General features: G+C 43.4%; 1 protein-coding gene across 1 annotated transcript in view; it reads left to right on the forward strand.

The window, feature by feature from the left end:
- The window catches only part of IGF1R (insulin like growth factor 1 receptor), a 300,530-nt gene that overhangs the window by 46,445 nt on the left and 233,959 nt on the right, over positions 1–20,126 (forward strand). Inside the window, exon 2 of the mRNA XM_077124072.1 lies at positions 16,014–16,559. Coding sequence (XP_076980187.1) covers positions 16,014–16,559 — 546 coding nt within the window. The remainder of the gene's footprint in view (positions 1–16,013; positions 16,560–20,126) is intronic.

A 20,126-nucleotide genomic window follows, 5' to 3' on the forward strand; every position in this document is an offset into this window, starting at 1 on the left:
TGAAATCAGCTGTGGATACAGCTGACGTGATCATGATCTAATTCTATGAAATTTCCTCATTGCAACAGACAGGCCAGCACTTGCCCAACCAGGCAAACAGGTACCACAACTTGGCTAAGTTGACACGTGAACCTGGCCATGACACCAATATTCGACTGATTAGATTTTTTCAGCATTTTTTTCTTCTAATTTTCACCCTGGAGATGTGGTACAGTTTAGATTGTACTTTTTGTGCAGTTTTTCACCTCTATTAGCTTCCTTTCCTCTACTCTTTCTCTGGGAATCTTATTCTGTTTTGTTTACATTTTTCCTGTATAGTTTTTTACATTCCTTTCATTGTCTCTAGCTCCTTTTGCCTGGAGGGTAAGTTCTGGGAGCAGGGTCACCCTGGGGAGGACTTTCCCATATCAGTCTTTCCCAGCCAAAATAGGAAAAGGAAGCTGTGTAGGGCACACAGACCAGCTCCAAAGTGACCTGGGGAGGGGATCAGGAAGGATGCCAAAAGCAGCTTTGATGACTTCCCAAATATGTGCTCTCCTGGTCAGCCCAGCAAATGCAGTCTTCCAGCTAGCCCTGAGGAAGCACTGTATCTTTAAATCTTCACTGTCTGTACCTCTGTCTAGGGTATAGTTGAAAACAGTGACATATCGCCTTATTTGTCCTTGGTGGGTTGAAACACTCAGAGCTGGAACCTAGCAATCCAGATTTGCTACTCAAAAGTGATGATTGGTGATCCACTATGCCCACCCCTTTTCTTGGGGAAGAGGAGTTTTGTGTCCCTTTCTGTCCCCCAGGGTACTAGCCCGGGAGTTGATCCCAAGGTGGCTTGCTGTGAGAGTGGGGGATGGGTGCCGGTCGCCACCACATGGAGAGAGCAGCTCACCATTGTTTACCATAGTTTATCAGCCTCTTTCTACCTCTCTTCCCTGGATGCTGCACAGTGTTCTTCTGCCCCAGAACAATTGCTTCATATAGTTCCTGAAAGTTTATTAGCTGTTTTGATGGAAGGACTGAGTCCTGGAGTTCCCTACTCCATCATTTTCTCTGAAAGTTCCCGTTGTTTTTTTTTTAATATCAATAGCACCGTATTGTCCTGAGGCTTTTTAAAAAATCAGCTTTAACTTTTACAATAGTGTTAGATTTACAGAGAAATTGCAATGGTGATAAGAGTTTCTGTGTGCACCTTAATACTTTCTCCCCTGCTACCATCCTTTGTCACTAATTAACACATTTGCCACAACTAAGGAACCAATGTTAATACTTTACTATTAACTAAACTCAACACTTTATTCATATTTCACCGGTTTTTGCCCACTGTCCTTCTTCTGCCCGATGATCCCATCTAGGATCCCACATCACATTTAGTTGTCACGTGTCTTAGTCTTTTCTGGTCTGCTATAGTTTCTCAGACTTTCCTTGTCTTAGATGACTTATCCTGTTTTGAGGAGCCCTGCTCAGGTTTTTTTTCCTGTTTCTCCTTAATGCAAGATGCCCACGAGGACTGAACTTTTAAGTAACGTGATAAACACCTATTTGGTGCCATGCTTGGAAGAAAATATAAAGATCTGTCTTTACCTAAAATCTGTCTTCCCACAGCACCAGACTGAGATGCTTTCTTTGGCCATGGGCTCCGGCATATCACAATGGAAAGTCCTTGATTCATGTTGTCCTCAGATTGTGTGAATCTCTTATTTTCCATCTAATACATTGGCTAGAACTGTTTCTTCCAGTGCTGGAAATTTAATAAGGAAGGTGTTGGGAAAAGAAGAAGTAAATCTTTTCCTGGGGTAGCTAGGATGGCAGAGGCGGGGGATGGGATGCAGGAAGGGTGGAATGGTGTGAAGTCCATGTCTTTACATCATGCCAAGGCTTGCGCTGTGCCTCCCTTGTCCCATGCCTCCCTTGCCCCAGGTCTTGACCTGGAGGAATTGGAGGGGCTTGTTCAGTGGTGTCTGCTCACCCCAGGAATGGGTAGGAATGGGAAGCAAGGCATGTCTGAGACAGTGGCAGTTTCCCCACTAAGTCAGTGGTTCCTCACTTTTTCCATATGGGCTTGAGACATTTGTAAAACTCTGCAGGCTTCCCTCATCTTTCTGTGAGGCACTCTGGGCACTGGGGTGGACAGGGACATCTGGCCTTGGAGCCTGTAAAGAGGGGTCCACATTGACTAGATGATTGGGGTGCAAGATATGTGAGCAAGCCTCTCTTTCAACGGTACATGCACCTGGTCACTGCCTTCTCTGTAACATTCTTGTCAGGTACCTCTGAGGAGGAATTTTCTGTGCCAGAATTATAGGTGGCTACTTGCATTTAAGCCCCAGCTCTGTCCCCTAATAACTGTGTAACCCCAGGTAGGCCATTTGATCTTTTTCTTTTTTTTTTTGGTCCCCTTCAGTTTCCTTAGTTATAAAACAGGGCAAACAATACCCCTAGAATCCTCATCAGCAATGAAGTTAGGCTTATAAAGTCCCTGAAATGTTCAGCCCCACACAAATCCTCATTGCCTTTTCAGGCAGTCCATTTTGTTTCCAGATGACTCCCACCATACGTTATTAAACGGAACCCATTTAAGAATGGAACTCTTGCATTGGTCCCAGTTCTGTGTCCCCCTCCCCTGCAGAGTCACACAGCACCCCACCAACCCTCTCTCATGTGGAGGCGTGCATACTTGATTTCTGCAGCCATTCCCCACGAGATAGGGTTTCAAGGTCCCATTCCTTCCTGGTGGTACTTGGATGTTCTCCCCTTGGACTACCTTGCTTTTAAAGTGTAGAGTCACTTTAAAATACCAGTTTTATGATACCCAGTTTCTGTGATATCTCCTCTGGTCCCTTATTGTACCAAGCTTCCCTTAGTAGAGAAAAGGCTGCCTGACTTTTTTTTTTTGGCAGCCACAATACCCATCGTCACATACAGAAATTATATCCAATTAAATCTCCTAAGTCTTTTTCACACCTCCTACATTTGTGCATTTCTTTTTTTGCACCCAAGTGTCCAAATAACATTATTTCCTCTCTTTCAATTTCAATCTGTTGATCTTTTTAGCTCTTGACTCTGCCATCCAACGTATTTGCCATCCCTCCTGGTAACTTGTCATCCTTGAATTAGATAAACATTTTATTGGAGCTATCATTCAAGTAATTGATAAAAATGCTTAAATGTACAGGGCTCAGAAAGAGCCCTGTGGCCTTCCACTAGAGACCTTCCATGAGCTGTTCATGCCTCAGCACGTTGGAAGGTGAATTGCAAATTTAAACAGCTATCCCAATGTCATTTATATTTCTTCACCTGGTCAGTGCGGATAGAATGAGATTTTTTAGTAAGACATTATAGTCAAGGTCTACAATATTCCCACCATCTATCAATTGAAAAATGTTCTTATGCCAAGAAAAAAACACACCCCAAACTCCCAAGTCATTGTGGTTTATGGATCGTGACCTAGGCTGCACTTTGGAGCACTGGTTTTCTTCCATTTTTGCCTTTGTTTGATAATTCATAGTGTTGAGGTGAGGGAATATCATTCCCACATGGCTTGGGTGTTGGGCTAGTCTATGGAGCAGAGCAGGATTGTGCTGCTTGGGAGAAAATTATTTAGCTGACCCTTTTGGGGGAGTAAAGACCTGGGAGGGTAGTGGTTTTATGTATCCTCTCCTGGCAGGGTATGGCCAGTGGCTTCCATGGGGCCACTTTCTGGGCTGGTGGGTGGAGGCTCGCCTGGGGCAATGGAGAAATCCTAAACGTAGAGCATGCCAGGTCCACAGAAACCCTAACACACTGCAGTAAAGATGTCAGGATGCAGACTGGTCTCTAGATGCTTGGTGAGCACAGAGTGGAAAAAGTCCTCCTCCTTGGACAGAAAGATGAGTCTGGCGGTGTCAGAGCTGAACCATAAATGCAGACATTTTAGGAGATAGAAAAGCCTTTGCAAGAAGAGAAGTGATTCCTTAAGGGAAGTCAGGGGCTTGGAGGAAACAGGCTTGGAGCAGCAATGGACCCAATCCTTCTCATGTTCATGCTGCCAGATTTTAAAAGGCAAGAGCTGAGTTGAAGTACAGAGGTGCCTGTTTTTACGCACATAATACATGAATACTTGCAGGTGGAAAATTGATGAAATGGTATGAGAATTTTTCCCCTGCTTTGTGTCGGTCAGCAAGGCTCAGCCACTGTGAATTTGCAGAGTTGGCTGGTGTGGTTGTGGTGTTTTAGTATCTCCCCACTCCATAGAGTGGGGCATGTAGGCACCTCCCTGCCTGCTGGGTCTCTGTCTGCCTGTGGGGCTGTGTGCCCAGAGCCCATTTCCCTGGGGGAGTCTGTGCAGTGCTCTTGCTGAGCCAATCCCATCTGCACCCCGACATTTCTGGCTATGCTGATTGCATCCAAATGCTGGTTGCATCCAAATGCCGGCCGATGTGCATTCTATTTGCAACCGGGCTTTGGCTAAACCTGTTCTCCTTCCAGCCCAGCTTGCTGTCTCCTCGGTCCTTGGTGTATATAAGCCATGTGGCCTCTCTTCAGCTATCCATTTGAGAGGCAGCAATTCCCCCCCCCCCCCCATACTGTCGTTTGGTTGCTGACCACTACCAGAATGATTGTTCTAAAACTCCTTGTTTATATGATATTCATACTTGGAACCCCTTGGTGGCTGCTCATTTCTGTGGCTGGGTGGTTGCTGAGGTTTTGCATGCAGCTAAAGGTTCTCCTTTGGCTCTTTTAGTGCCTTCTGTTCCAGGTTTCCCTTGCCCTTCTGGGCAAGAGTCCCTGCCTCTTCCTGCTTTCCCTCAGATCACTTCCTCTTTTCTTCTCTGTTTAAGTCCCTGATGTCCCCTGACCCCAGAAGCCCATTGTGGGGTGCATCTTTCTCGAAGCTCCTACTCTCAGGGTTTGATTGTTGAAGTAACCCCCTCTCTGAGCATTGGTGCTTTGGGATCTGGTGTATTGAGGTATTTTGTATTTGCCCCCCTGCCCCCTACCCCCAGCTCTTCTAGGTACCAGTTAATTTATTTGGCATCTAGCAGGGCAGTTACTTTTGTCTGGATATGCATCAAGCCCATCGAATCTGTGTTGTGATTGCTTTATTTTAGTCCCTGAATATCCATTCTGGGTCATAGGACATGATTTTTAGGATCCATCAAAAATGTATGCTCCATGAAGGAAGGAATGTGGCCTCGGTGTTCACTGTTGAATTCCCAGCACCTGGAAACTGCTTAGCCCGTGGTAGGCATTCTCTACATATTTGCTGGAAGAATGAATACATTGAGTTCTAAAACTGTATCTGCATTAAGAGGAAACTGAGGCATAGAGTGATGAAGTGACTAGTCTCAGGCTTTGTGGTAGGTAGTTAGATGGAACCAATATTTACTTTGTTCCTGAGTCCTAACCCTGCATCCTTCCTCTCTAGCAACGCCTCCAAATCGGATAAAAAGCCTCCAGGATTCAAGGTGCTGATACATATTTTTTATTGTGGTAAAATATAAATAACATAAAATTTGCTGTTTTAACAATTTTCAAGTATACAGTTCAGTGGCATTATTTACATTACAATGTTGTACAATAATCACTGCTGTTTCCAAACTTTTTCAGTATCACATTCTACTCCTTCCCCTGTTGATCTTTCGTCTTTCATATTTCTATGAATTTTCTTATTTTCTAGATATTCCCTAAGTAGAATAATACGGTATTTGTCTTTTTGTGTCGGGCTGATTTCAGTGAGCATACTGTTTTCTCTAGGTTCACCCACATTGTAGTGTAGATTAGAATTTCATTCCTTTTTATGGCTAAATAATATTCTACTGTATGTATATACAGCACATTTTGTACCTTTTTTGCTGTTGTGAATAATGCTGCAGTGAACAGTGGAGTACAACTGTCTGCTTGGGTTCCTGTTTCAGTTCTTCTGGGTGTATATCTGGTTGTGGATTTGCTAGGTTGTATGGAAATTCTGTGCTTAACTTTCTGGGGAACTGCCAAACTGTTTCCCAGAGCAGCTGCACCATTTTACATTTCCATGAGCACTGCTCAAGTGTTCTTATTTCCCCACATGCTTGCAAACACTTATTTCTGTTTTTTCATTTCAGCCATCCTGATAGATGTGAAGTGGTATCTCGTTATTTTTATTTTTATTTCCCTAATGGTTAACGCTGTTGATAATTTTTTCATATGCTTATTGATCATTTGTGTATCCTTTTTGAAGATATGCTTTTGCCCATTTTTAAATTGGCCTGTCTTTTTGGTGAGTTGTAGGTATTCATTGTATATTCTGGAAGTTAAATACTTGTCAGATATGATTTCCAAATATCTTCTCCCATTTTGTGGCTTTTCTTTTTCATTTTCTTGATAATTTCCTTTGTGTAAAAGCCTTTAGTTTTGAAGAAATCCATTTTATTTATTTTTTCTTTTATTGCTTGTGTTTTTGGTGTTACATCTAAGAAACCATTGCTTAATCCAGATTCACGAAGATTTACATCTTTCTCGTTTCCTTCTAAGACTTTTATAGTTTTAGCCCTCATATTTAAATCTTTGATCCATTTTGACTTAATTTTTGTATATGTTGGGAGATAGGGGTCTAAATAAATTATTTTGGATGTGGATATCCAGTTTTCTTCACACCATTTGTTGAAGAGACTATTCTTTTCCCATTAAGTGAACTTAGTACCCTTGTGGAAAATTAATTGCCCATAGATATGTGGGTTTATTTCTGTACTCTCAGTTTCAGTCGATTGGTCTGAATGTCTTTCTTTATGTCATTACCGTGTTGTTTTTATTACTGTAGCTTTGCAGTATGTTTTGAAATGGGAAGTGTGAGTCCTCCAACTTTGTTCTTCCTTTTCAAGATTGTTTGGCTATTTTGAGTCCCTTGACATTCCATATGAACTTTAGAATAGGCTTTTCCATTTCTGGGGGAAAAAAAACTGGTTAGGATTTTCATTGGAATTACCCTGAATCTGTTTATTGCTTTGGGTAGTATTGTCATCTCAGCAACATTAAATCCTCCAATCCATGAACATGGAATATCTTGCCATTTATTTAGGTCTTTAATTTCTTTCAGTAATGTTATGTAGCTTTTAGGGTATAGTTTTCACCTCCTTAATTAGATTGAATCCTAAGGATTTTGTTTTAGAGGCCATTGTAAGTCAAGTTGTTTCCATACTTTGTACTTTTCGTACATGCAACTGATTTTTGCATGTTGATTTGGTATCCTCCAACTTTGCTGAGTTTATTGATTAGCTCTAACAGTTTTTTTTTTTTGTGTGTGTGTGTATGTGTATCCTTTGGGGTTTTCTAAAGATCAGGTCTCTGTGATTAGAAATCCTTTCCAGTTTAGAAACATTTTATTTCTTTTTCTTGTCTAATTGCTCTGGCTAGCATTTCAAGTGCAATGTTGAAAATCAGTGGTGAAAGTAGGCATCTTGTCTCATTCCTGACCTGATGGGGTATTGGAAACAGTCTTTCACTGTTGCACTTGATGAGAGGAAACTAGAGTATTGCAGCACAAAGTAAAATACATCTGAAATGAGGATGTAAACCTACTATAACTGAAATAATGTAACCTGCATAGAAAACTAACCCAATAAGTCAGAACAGGAAACACAGGACTCACTTTTATTTAGTACATTTGTTTGGTTCAGAGCAGAAAGTGAAAAATCATGGGGAAGTTGGGGGAAGGCAGAAGAAGCATATATTTTTTTCAGGTCAGACTGCAGCATGTATGTAGCTGACAGTGCCATCCCTGCCTGTTTTGGCTCTGCTCTGCACCTTCCCCAGGGCCTGGGGCCCCACAGCACTGTCCTCTGGCTGCACAAATTCAGTGTTTTGAGGTTCAGAGAACTGTCTGTTGTGCACTGAAGTGTGCCTGTATAATATCTAGGAGTTGTTGATGAGTGACATGGTAGATGCTGCCCCCAGGAAGCCCTTCCCATGAGGTGACACTTTGGTACACGGTGCAGGCTCTGAGGGGTCTCCGTGAGGTTCTGGGATATGGAAGTGGGTTGGGGAAATGTAACCAGGGGAATGAAGTTCCTGGGTGCTTCTTCATTGGCATCTCAGGCAGAAATCTCAAATATGAATAATCAGGTGCTCTTATAAGTTTTTCTTTTTTAAATGTAGAGACTTAGAGTGAATACTGGACTTTTGAATACTTTAAAATCAGAAAGAAATCTTGAGCAACTATCAGAGTGGGTAAAGTTGTTGTTTTTATGAAGATCTGGGAAAACAGTTGTTGCTACTCTCTTAAAGCAAATGAAGCTTTGTTCTGAACCTTGCTGCTTGGCTAGCGGATGCTTGAAGTGGAAGGGACAGAGGGGCTTGTGTTCCCTTCAGTCTTTGAATTAATTCCTGGTGAAGTTTCTATTTCTTAATTGGCATGGTAGGATATAAACATTTCACCAAACTTTGCAAGTTCTTTGCTGCATTATGGCATGATTTTAGGTCCCTAGCTTCAGGATTATACTTTGTGTGTATGGATTTTTAAATTATGTTTATATATGTAGTGAAAATGGCTCTTGTATGGGGTAGTAAAGGGCAGTCTGTGAATTGAAATTGACAATTTTTAATTTTTACTCTCAAAGTCACCCATGTAAGGGAAACCTTACATTCTTTAATTATTGCCCTTATTTCTTAAATGATTGCCCTTAGTTATTGGTGGGGACTGCGGTCTGTGTGAACACAAATGTACATATACAATGTAAACACATTCTCATTGACACATGGAGATAAAAGGCTTAACATGAATTGTGTCTGTTTACACTTACACAGAAAATTCTACTATAACAAACTCTGGAATATCAGTGGTGTTTGTTTTCATAACATTGTCTTTTTGCCGCCTGATCTCTGATTGTCTGGTTGGTAGCAATGCGCTGCTCAGGTCGGAGAGTGGGCTTAGAGAAACCCATGTCTCCTGTCTCCCTTGCATTTGGAGGGCAGTGTTCAGACCTTGAGCAGCAGGGTGAAAGGGCAGCAAATTCAGCAGCTGCGGGAGGACCCCAGGGTGCTGGGGACTTGCTTTCTTCACTCCATTTTCCTTCTGCCTTTGCTGTGTTCCATGTGTAGTTTCTCTGGGTTCCTTGGGGGCTTTTCTGGAAAGGTAAAGATAAGATTAAGAAATACACTGGATAGGAGCATAGTCTTTACCTGCCCTGAATGTCAGGTGTGTATGTGGGGGGGTGGTGGTGGTGGCAGCTGATGATAGTGACAGGTGAGGGGGTTTAATGATTATTTCCTAGCACAGGTGTTCTGCAGGGGTGGGGGTGGGGGAGAGCAGCAGATCAGCATCAGCTGGGCATGTAGAATCCACATTCTTGGGCCCTAGCACTCCGTGTTTTAACAAGCCCTTCAAGGGCTTTCCATGAATGCTCAAGCTTTTGAATGCTGTCCTAGTACGTACAAAATAAAGCTGGGCTGAGCATTGGGTTCAGGTAATACTGGTCTCAGTGTGCTTTTAAGCATCTGTCCTGCAGTTACGCTTGTCCCCCTCCCTGTCATACAGGCTGTACCCCTGGGTTTCCCCTGAACCACCACCAGTCCACCCCTCGGCTCTAGCTTCCTCCCAGGTGTATGTGCCTCTCTTTGCCACACCTCCCATGCCACCCCTGCCTCCCCCCTGTGCCTCCCATGCCACCCTCAACTTCCCATCCTGCCCCCACTATTCCTGGCAAGTTCCGCTCATCCTTCAGACCTTCTTCAGGGATCCTCCGAGAAGTCTCCCTGACCTCCTCAGTGATGAAGAGTTCAGAGCCCCCTTCTTGTGTTCCCAGAGTCTGTTCAATGATGTATTAAAACTTTTATTTCATTTAATTTTCCAGTTGCTGAAGAGGTGGTCAGTCTATCCCCCCTGTGCAAAATTCAGCCACTCACTAATCCTAACCTCTCAGATCAGTCTGGCTTTCACAGAGAACCAGCAAGTTAGCACATCTAGAGAGTTTTTTGTTGTTGTTGTTAAGTTATCCAAAGAATTCATTTTAAGAGAAGTAAAGAACTACGATAGTGGGGCACTCAGACTGAGACAAAATAGGCTCAGTGCATCAAACCCAAAGGTTTGTTACTGTTGAATTTTGCCATTAGAACTTGAGATGATGACTAGTTCACCAGCATGTTTCACCCCGGTTATTTGCTGTAGACCTATAGTAAACTAATGCTAACTGCTTACCAACCATAAGCTGTGACTGTTTCATATTTTTTAATGAGTCGACCACTTTGAAAACAATGAATTAAATTGATGACTGTTTCTCATAAGTGGAAATGGGAACAGAAGGATAATTAAGAATTTTGCTAATTTTTCCTCTTTGTGGTATATTAGTAATATTTAGATTGGGAGTAGCAAATGGATGTGCATCGTCACTAATATTTCATTTATGTAGTAACATTGCTTAAAGCTTATTACTTTTGATAGTAACACAAAAGCCCTTAGGACAGCTTCTAGAGGGCAGGTTTTAGCATCCTATTTTGCTGGTGGGGAAAATGAGGCTTAGAGACAGATGTAACCCCCACTTGAGGGCAGGGGCCCTTAAATGAAGCTGGGACTGAGAACTCCATCACTCCCTTTTTCTTTCTCCAGAGTTCCAAGGTTGTATTTTGGGTAGACTATAGAATAACAGTTGTATTTCTTGTGTAGGTCTTCTTCAAAAAGACTTAGGTACACAGCTTTTGGTGCTTTTCTCAGCCAAATGCTTTTCATTAGTTCTTCTGATTTTAGGCAGTTCTTAGGGATTTATTTCCAAATATGCGTGGTTTGTTTATGCCAGTCACTTACGTTCTTAGAGGAGAAATTCTCCCTGTAGAAGAGCTCTTCTGATATATCTAGGAGTTTTTGTATGTGTGTTTGCGGGGAGTGGGGGAGAAGCAGGGGTGGGGGAGGGAGGGAAAAGTATTCCTTTTCACTGTAGCACTTGATTTAAGAGGATATCTTTTGGGAATTGAATTCTATACTCCAGGCCCTGTCCTGCCTCGGAGGTGGCCATACTGGGGGGCTACAGTGCTGCCCACCCCTTCTAGCCCCTGATCATCCCCGACTTTCCACTGTGTTTCAGTTTTGCTGCCACTGCTTGCTGACTTCTAGCACTGCTGCAGAGGCCCACCGCCCCATCTCCCAGCTGTGTCCTTGCTGGCTGTTTCCAGCTGGCCTTCAGTGCCATAAAGCTTCAGTGAGTCTTTACGGGCCAGCCTGGGGTTTCACATTCCAGTGCCTTTCTGGAAAGTTGTTGGGTTTTGTGGATCGTGCTGAAATTCATTGCTTTGGAAAGGGAGAAATGATCTTTCGCAATTTCCTTTTAATCATCAATGAGCAGTAGCCAGGGTGTGTCTCTCCTTGCACCAGTGATGGATATTTACTCACTTAATGCTCATATTATTTCGTGACACAAAAGGAGCCTGTTGTATTCTTTTGCTTTCCTGTTTGTGCCTGGTGCCCTTTGAACACTGTACTGTCGTTCCTGGCCCCGCTCGGTTTTCCTTCTGTTTTTATCACAAAGTGCTCCAGAGACCAGAATGGCTGGTTGCCGGTCATGGCTCCGGCTTGCCTTCTCTTCAGGGAGAAGTGGGTAGTTTCTTCCCACTTTTTTCTTTTCTTCTACAAATGGGGATAAAGAGTTACGTGTAGAGGCTACTGCTGTCGTTTAGAGGAGCTGCCCTTCTGCCCTGCAGCATGGTCTGGGTTACCTGAGGGGGTAGGGGAGCCTGTCCACAGGGGTGGGGGGCTGGGGTGGGCAGCGAGGTGGTGGTGTGAGGCAGACTCTGCCCCCATGCCTGCATTTTGATTGAGACATCAACGTTGAGACAACCTTTGCTCATGCGTCTTCATGCTCATTGCCCGGGTACTCAGTGTTTGTGGTCTGTTCGAAATGATAGCAAATTAGTTGATGCCAACCACTTTATAACCTGATTGAACCCTGTTAAATGCCATAATATGAAAACTTTTCTGATTTAAGAGCAAATCAATACAGTTCATTTATAGAAGGAAACAGAATTTTTAAGCTTGGCATAGGGAAAAGGAAATAGTACCAAAGAAATAATAATAGTAATAAAGAGTAGAAGGCTTTCACATTGAGTCGTTGATCTAAAATGGGGAACCTACTCATTTTGAGAGTCCTCCTGCAACACATACCTGATGGACACCTGGGTCTTTCCATTCCACTTCAGGTTAACTTAACTCAAGAGTAGAAACCAGGGCTCTGGGCTCACCTCGGCATCCAATCAGGCAGGTACCTAATGTAACTGGCACACAGCAGTTTCAATAAGTACGGTATGGGAGATAGGAAGCCACAAGCTGTGCTGAACCAGTGCCCCCAGGATTCGTGCTTCGGTGGGGAATATTAGGTAGTGAACACTTGGCTATCTACCTCCTTCCAGGTACTGACACTTTTCAAATAATGCAAGAAGCACTATGAAAAAGATGAAATAGAGAAATGGGGGAAGTGAGAATTAAGGGGCTTCAGGGAGACATTGAAGCTAAGGTGTTTGGATAAAGTCTCTCTGAGCAAGTAGCATTTAAGTTGAGACGCAAATGATGAGAATAAGGGAGCCACATCAAGGGGGAGTGGGGAGTGGGTGAGCAAGAGGAAGGTTCCAAGGAACAAGATGTGAGAAGGAAGGAGTTGGGTGTGTTTGAGGTTGGTGCGAGTGTGCTAAGCAGAGAGAATGTGCTAGAAGATGAAGTAGGGAATACAGGCAGGGACAAGCTTCTGTAGGGTCTTGAAGACAGATAAAGAGATTGGGTTTTATTCTGAGTGTGGTGGGAAAGCACTGGAGGTCTCCTCACCCACCGCCTCCTACTGCAGGGTGTGATTTGATCTGCTTTGTGCTTTAGACAGATCACTGTGGCTGCTGGGCCAGGCCTGGGCTGGGGGGAGGCTGGATCACGGGGCAAGCCAGCTGTAGTCCAGGCTGAAGATGATGTTGGCTCATCAAGTACGGCAGTGGTGGAGACGGACGGAGGGGGTGAACTTTGTTCATTTAGCATGTGCATATGATGTGCCTACTGTTTTAGGCACTGGGGATGTAGAAATGAACTCATAAATGGGAAATGATGCCGTCTTCATGGAGTGACATGTGGTGGAAGTGGACAGAGAGGGAGAAGAAAGTCCAGAGCTAGGTCCTGAAGAGGCGGAGACGCACCAGCAGGAAGCGAACCAGGTGGGAGAGGGAGCGCGACACCCACAAGGTGAAGAAGTGGGACATAACTGTATGGAAGTCATCTACCCTTCACACTAGGCTTGGGAGCTGGAGCCACGGGGACTTGTGGCAGGACTGAATATGTGCCGTGTGAGGGGAGAGGAGAAGCAGTAACTCCAGAGTTGTTGGCATGAGCAATCAGGAGATGGGAGTGCTATTTGCCAAGATAGGGAAGCTTGGGAGGTGTTTTTTTATTTTGGAGGGGGGAGAAGTTGATTTTACACACCTCAGAGGAGACATACAATAGGCAGATGGATATAAAATTCTGGAACTCAGAGGATCTGGGTCAGCGATGTGTGTTTGGGAATCATCCAGTGTACGGGTGGCCCAGGAAATTGCATCTGGTGAGACCGCAGGGCCAGGCTCAGACTGAAGATGGCAAGCAACTGAAGATGGAGGCAGGTAGAGAAAGAGGCATGGTCAGTGGATGTTGGAATCAGGGAAGCCTAGAGAAGGAGGCAATGTCAGATGACCCCAAAATAGTCAAGATGAGGATAGGGAAGTGTCATTGGCCTTGACACTTTGCTAGGGGCTTTGCTAGGAGTGTCCTTGGGGTGTTGCTAAGAGCTGTTTGGTGTTGTACTGTGGCCAGAAGCTCAGCTGGAGCCAGACAGAGGAAACCAGGAGGTGAGCATGCTGAACCTGGGAGTACAGACTAATCTTGTGTCAAGTTTTGCCATGAAGGAGCTGGAGTCTTGCATTTGTGACCTTAGATGAATTAATCAGACTTCTCTTAAATCTATTTCCTCACCTTCAGCATAGCAGTTAAATTACCTAGCATGAGGTATTGTTGAGAGCATCACATGAGATTAAACAAAATGATGCATCAAAAGCTTCCAGCACAGCTTCTGTCTGGTGTGTGGGTGGGTGTTCTGCAAGTGCTGGTTTCTCCATTCTCTTCTCTGTCGCAGGGGTTTCATTTTCTCATCAGTAAAATGAGGGAATTAGACCCAGTGAAGTTTCTCATTCTAGGTTTTCCAGCTTTGCCTACTCCTCAGCCCTTGGATCCATCTGCTTCCCACTCCACCACTGATTCTGGTCCATTCCCATTTATTGCTATAACACCCAGCTGGACTTCTCTTCTCCTTTCTCTTGTCTACTCTTCTTTGATTTTTTTCCATGCTTGACCACCAGGCTAGTTCTCCAAAAGAACTAGCTTGAACTTCTCTCCTACTCAGAAGTCCTCATTCCGATGAGATGATGTCCTTATCCCTGAGGCAGGCACTAGCTTTTATGATTTGTTCTCTACTAAACTCATTTCTCTCCTCTTTTCTAGGTCCCTGAACCATAATGTTTGTTCTTCCTTGAATATATTCTGTTCTGCCTTCTTTCTGGTCTCTGGAATGTTATACCCAGTTGGAAAATTCTACCCATATCCAGGAGCCAGCTCATGTGCAAAGCTCCCATGAGCTGATCAGTTCAGTTATACATCTAGAGTGGACTTGCTAGGGGCACACCACTAAACACAACTACCTCCTGTGACAGTTGTTTGCACTGGGTCTTTTCCCCAGCCCTTATCATCAGCTTCCTCAGAGTGTGGGGTACTGTCTACTTCTTTGCATCTCCCACAGTGTCATTCATGTAGGGTGCTTAATAGTTAATGAATTACATCAATCGTAAAGTGTTACCATGTCTGAAAATCTTTAATAGTGGGTTTGGGGACTTTTAAATTTTAAGAAAGGACAGTAACAAAGGGCTTTTGGTGTGTCTAGAATTAAAAAAAAATAGAAGTCTTCCAGTGTTGTGACTATTTTAGCAAAAGCTTTAAAATCTGTAAATGCCTTGGCCCGGCAATTCCATTTCTGGGGATTTGTCCTAAGAAAAATAGTCTTAAATATCTGCGTGTAACTGAAGCACTGAAAAATGGGAAAAAATAGAGGGATAACCTAATTGTTCAACAATAGGGGACTGGTTTAAAAAAAACACACACATACAAGACTGATGCTCCTGCATATTCATACCTAAGAATTATCATCCCCATCTTAAAATGATGATGTAGGATTCATATTAAGAGAAGTATATTTGAAAATAGTGTATTATTGTCTGATTTCATTAATCTTAGATTATTAAAAGAGAAAGAATAATAGATATAGCAGTAAGTGGATATTTGGCAGTTGAGATTATCGATGATTTTTATGATCTTTTGCTATTACCTAACCTTTCTACAGAAAGGATGCCTTTCTTAATAAAATCTTATTTAAATTGGAATTGTATGCCCCTTTTATTCAAATGAATCACTTTTTTTTTAATCTTACTGTTAAGATTACTTTTATGTCCATAAGAATGTAGTATTGGGAAGAATATAAGGCCCACCTGGTCTTCTGCAAAGTGTAGCAGAAAGCGGGGAGCATGGACCTTTGAGTCTGCTCTTTTTGGGTCACAGTGGCTGGTTGTCTAGCATAGGCTCTATTGCTTGGTGTCCTTCAGGCTGGATGCAGGGTGAATGAACTGCTGAGTTTTGTTCAGTATTGAGAGTCAGTGATCTATAGAAATCATGGGCAGCGTGCACCCTTGTGGCTGTGGAGTCAGGCAGACTTAGGTTTCTGCATTGACTCTTCTGTGTGCTCCTGTAAGACCCTGGACTCTTGGCTTTCATTTGTGTGTTAGTAGACTGGGGACAGTGTCTTTCAGGGTCACAACAGCTAGCCAACAGCATGTGTTCCCCAAATGACAAGGTGCCCTGTTCAGCCCACTTCCTAAGTTAGTATTCAGTGAAGAAATGTATCTTATTTCTTTATCCATACTGTAGGATTCATGAAGATGGACCGTACTGTGGGGTTGAATGTGGTTGTGGAGTTTATTTTCTTTTAACACCGACATGTCCTGCCTCTTATCCTCTTGTCTCCTTTCAGTCTGTGGACCAGGCATCGACATCCGCAATGACTACCAGCAGCTGAAGCGTCTGGAGAATTGCACAGTGATTGAGGGCTACCTCCACATCCTGCTCATCTCCAAGGCAGAGGACTACCGGAGCTACCGCTTCCCCAAGCTCACGGTCATCACCGAGTACCTGCTGCTGTTCCGCGTGGCCGGCCTCGAGAGCTTGGGCGACCTCTTCCCGAACCTCACGGTCATCCGCGGCTGGAAACTGTTCTATAACTATGCCCTGGTCATCTTTGAGATGACCAACCTCAAAGATATTGGGCTTTACAACCTGAGGAACATTACTCGGGGGGCCATCAGGATAGAAAAAAACGCAGACCTCTGTTACCTCTCCACTGTGGACTGGTCCCTGATTCTGGATGCAGTGTCCAATAACTACATTGTGGGAAACAAGCCCTTGAAGGAATGTGGGGACCTGTGTCCAGGGACACTGGAGGAGAAACCCTTGTGTGAGAAGACCACCATTAACAACGAGTACAACTACCGCTGCTGGACCACAAACCGCTGCCAGAAAAGTAAGACTTGCGCCGACCGTGGCTTTCCCTCTGCTTCTCTTTCTCTCCTCTCCTGCTCTTCCTTGCCCTCCCACCTCTTTTACATGCCTGTGCTCCACTTGGCAGGGCTGTGGTTGTACTGCATTTGGGACGTGGCATACCTGCCATGTGGAAGTTGTTCCTGGCGTGTAGTCTTGATTTGCTTTCTTTTACACCTGGGAATTCAGGGACTGTGGTATCGCCAAAGGCTGTCAAAATCATATATTGAAAATAATTCACTACATTTCTGGGCTAGAACCTTGTGACCTTCAGCCTTGAATTCCTAATGAGAAAGATGACCTGGTAACTCTCTGAAGTCCTCTAAGCCCTGGACAGGGGCTGCTTTACATATCAGTTCTTTCATCCTTTCCATGAAAGAATAACTTCTCCAAGACTTCCTTGGAATATGTTTGAATGAAGGAAAAGTAAAGAGCTAATGCGTGTCCTGTGGAAATGGTGACCTCTGCCTTGCCTTTGGCTTTTTTTGTTGGTGCTGTGACCCATAGGCATCCTGGTTTAAGATGGAACACCTAAGCCAAGGTGGGAGAGCAGGTTGCTGTGTGGCGGAGCACATGCTATACCCCTTGTTCTGTTTCTTACTCTTATACCTCTTTACGGAGGATTGTGAAAGTCTTAATGAAATTACTTCTGTGAAAGAATTTTGAGAAGCGGTCATTTCTGGGTAGGTGGTAGTATTTTGAAGCTTCTCCTTACTTATCTGAAATAGGCTTATTTTCCTTTCACTATAGCAGAACTCTTGCCTTAATGCAATCAGTACCTTGAGAGCCAGGTTGCTTGGTATTAAAACGGGCTCTGCCTTATTGCCTCTAACAATGTTTTGGTGTTTTGGTGCATTGTCCAGGAAGGTTCTCCCTCTTATTGGAAGGCAGAGTGTTAGTTATAAATAGCTGTTATTTAATAGTTGGCCCAGTTAAAAGACCCAAGGAGCCTGTGTTCTCTGGCCAGTCATAAAGAGCCAAGAAATCCCAAATTGGTAGGCTTGCCTAAACTGTGAAATGTGTAAATTAAACATATAAGCCAGCTGCACACGTAGCTATTGTTTCATATCCTCTTAGCCCAGTGCTGACCTGGGAGGATGATGCTTTCTTTGACCTTTCACATATTTTATACTTTGTAGCACTTGATCAATACGTAAGTGAACATTGGACTAGTAAGGGAAGGAGTCTCACAGCTGCCACCCATGCATGGATGAAGCGAGAATGCCACCAGGCCACTTAGAGAATCACTCTGGCTACAACTGGAGGAAAATACTGTTCCAATGTACTTTTGTGATTGCTTAAAATTATACTATATTATTAAATTATCCACTGGTCTTGAGAACACAGCAAAATACACTCTTAAGGTCATTTTGAAATGTTAAATTTTTCATTTTTAAAGAAAACTGTGTCATCAGGGGAGGCAGGGTGGTATAGTGGAAAGATGCTGAACCCAGTGACCCGAAGAAGTGACCTTGGATGGATCAGGCCCTCTGGACCTGAGGTGGACATCTTTATGGTATTTGGGGAGCAGCCCCACAGTATTCTTTAGTGGTAATGAAATACGTGCATGAAAGTATTTTGAAGACTTATAGGCTCAGTGCAGATGGAAAGTGCTATTTAAAAAGCGATTAGGTGGGCATGGTTCAGTGATTCAGTAGATATTTACTTTGGTCATGGTGTGGATTTCTTGGCTGTTTCTGACTAGCTACTTGTTGAAGAGATCTGGAGGAGGGGCACAGCTGAGTTCTGGGTCCAAATCTAGTAGTTATGATTGGAAATGAGCAAGTAATTAAAGTTGCCTGGCCCTCAGTTTCTTCATCTGCAAAATGGGATATACCCTGCCTTCCTCAAAAGGCCATTGGAAGATTTAAAGGAGAAAGGAAAAGAACCGTGAAAAAGTAACAAACAGGGTTTAGAATTTGGGCATTGGTGCTGGCAAGGCTGATGTGGATGGTCTTGTTGGCTCAGTACTCGTTTTCCCAATGCCACACTCTAAAGCCTTCTCCTTGGCCAGTTATCTCAGTCCTGCTGATGTTGGCTTTGATGTACAATGAAACACTTATTTATGGTTGACAACATCATTCAGAGAAAAATTGCCTTCCCTTCACCAGGTCCTAAAAAATTAGATGTAGGCAGGTTTCTTAGAAGTTCTCTAGTTGAAGCTGATGATTTTGTATAGGTTTGTATCAGTTCCCTGCACTGTCTAATGTAATAGCCACTAACCACCCATGGTCACTGAGTCTTTAATAGGTGGCCTGTCCAAATGGAGGCTTGTTGTAAGTGTGCACAATGCACACTGGAATTCACGGACTTAGTGTGGGAAATCGAATGTAAGATGCCTCATTCATAATTTTTATATTGAGTACAAGTAGACATAATATTTTGAATATAATAGATTAAGCAGAATATTCTGTCAAAATTAATTTCACTGGTTTCTCTTTACTTTCTAAGTGGCTACTAGAAATTTTAAGTTATCTATGTGGCTCGCACTATATTTCTGTTGGTAAGTTCTGCTTTAGTGCATTGCTTCTAGGCTAGGAGTTCTTTCCCTCATTGTCTTCCCTGCCTGACCAATAGTGTTGTGGTAGTCCAACACCAGGGTGCCAAGTGAAGGGCACTGAATCCAAACAAAATGTCTACCTTGAGTCCAACATGTGTATGAAGATGGCCATTTTACAGGATGGAGCATAGAGGAGTCCCATTCAGTAATTTTCCAGAGGGCTGGCTACAGAAGTAGGGAGAACATCTGGGGATGTCAAGTCAAGGGAGCATATGAAATTTTTGACATGACAGAGAAACACTCAATTATGTAGTACCAATATATGGTTTTCACTTGACACACTTCCTCTTAAATTCCTTCTTTGATATAATGACTCTGCAATGGCAGATAGCTTAATAGACAGCCACATTAAGGAAATTACTACTTTATGGGTTTTCTCTACACTTCTGTATTTCTCAGTACTCTTCCTTATGATGCGAAGAGAGGTTTCATTCAAGCTTGAGTTATTCTTATAAAGCGACTGACCCCATAAACATTGTGAACAGCTTTTTCCTTTCAATAAGAGTAAAACTGGTGCCTCTCTTACACTTGATATAGTTGATTCCTCCCTCCTTGCCTTCCAACATCACCCTCCTTTGAGTCACCTCCTACCCCTATAACTGCTGCTCTCCCATCTCCTTTTCTTCTATCTGTTCTTCAGTAATTGGTGCTTGCCAAGGTTCATCCTAGGCCCTCTTTTTATTTTTTTTGTTCTCCCGATGTCTCATCCTTTCTCCTATCGTATCTGGCTTCCAAGTATCATTTCCAACCCAGACCTCTTTTTGAGCTTTAGATCTAGTTACCTGTTCATACCCAGACCCCCCATGGGCACTTCCGTATCTGTGGTGTTCTTCCTATTCTTCTCACTTGTAACCTGTTGTTTTTCCTGGAACGCCTCTGTGGGTGGGTAGCACTCTTGTTCCCCTAGCTCCCAAGTCAGAAACTTGGGCATCGTTTGGACCCTTCTCCAATTGTACACCGAGGCCTTCCATTGTGTTTCTCCAGTCTTCA

The sequence above is a fragment of the Tamandua tetradactyla genome, chromosome 12, assembly GCF_023851605.1.
Source record: "Tamandua tetradactyla isolate mTamTet1 chromosome 12, mTamTet1.pri, whole genome shotgun sequence".
Lineage (NCBI taxonomy): Eukaryota > Metazoa > Chordata > Mammalia > Pilosa > Myrmecophagidae > Tamandua > Tamandua tetradactyla.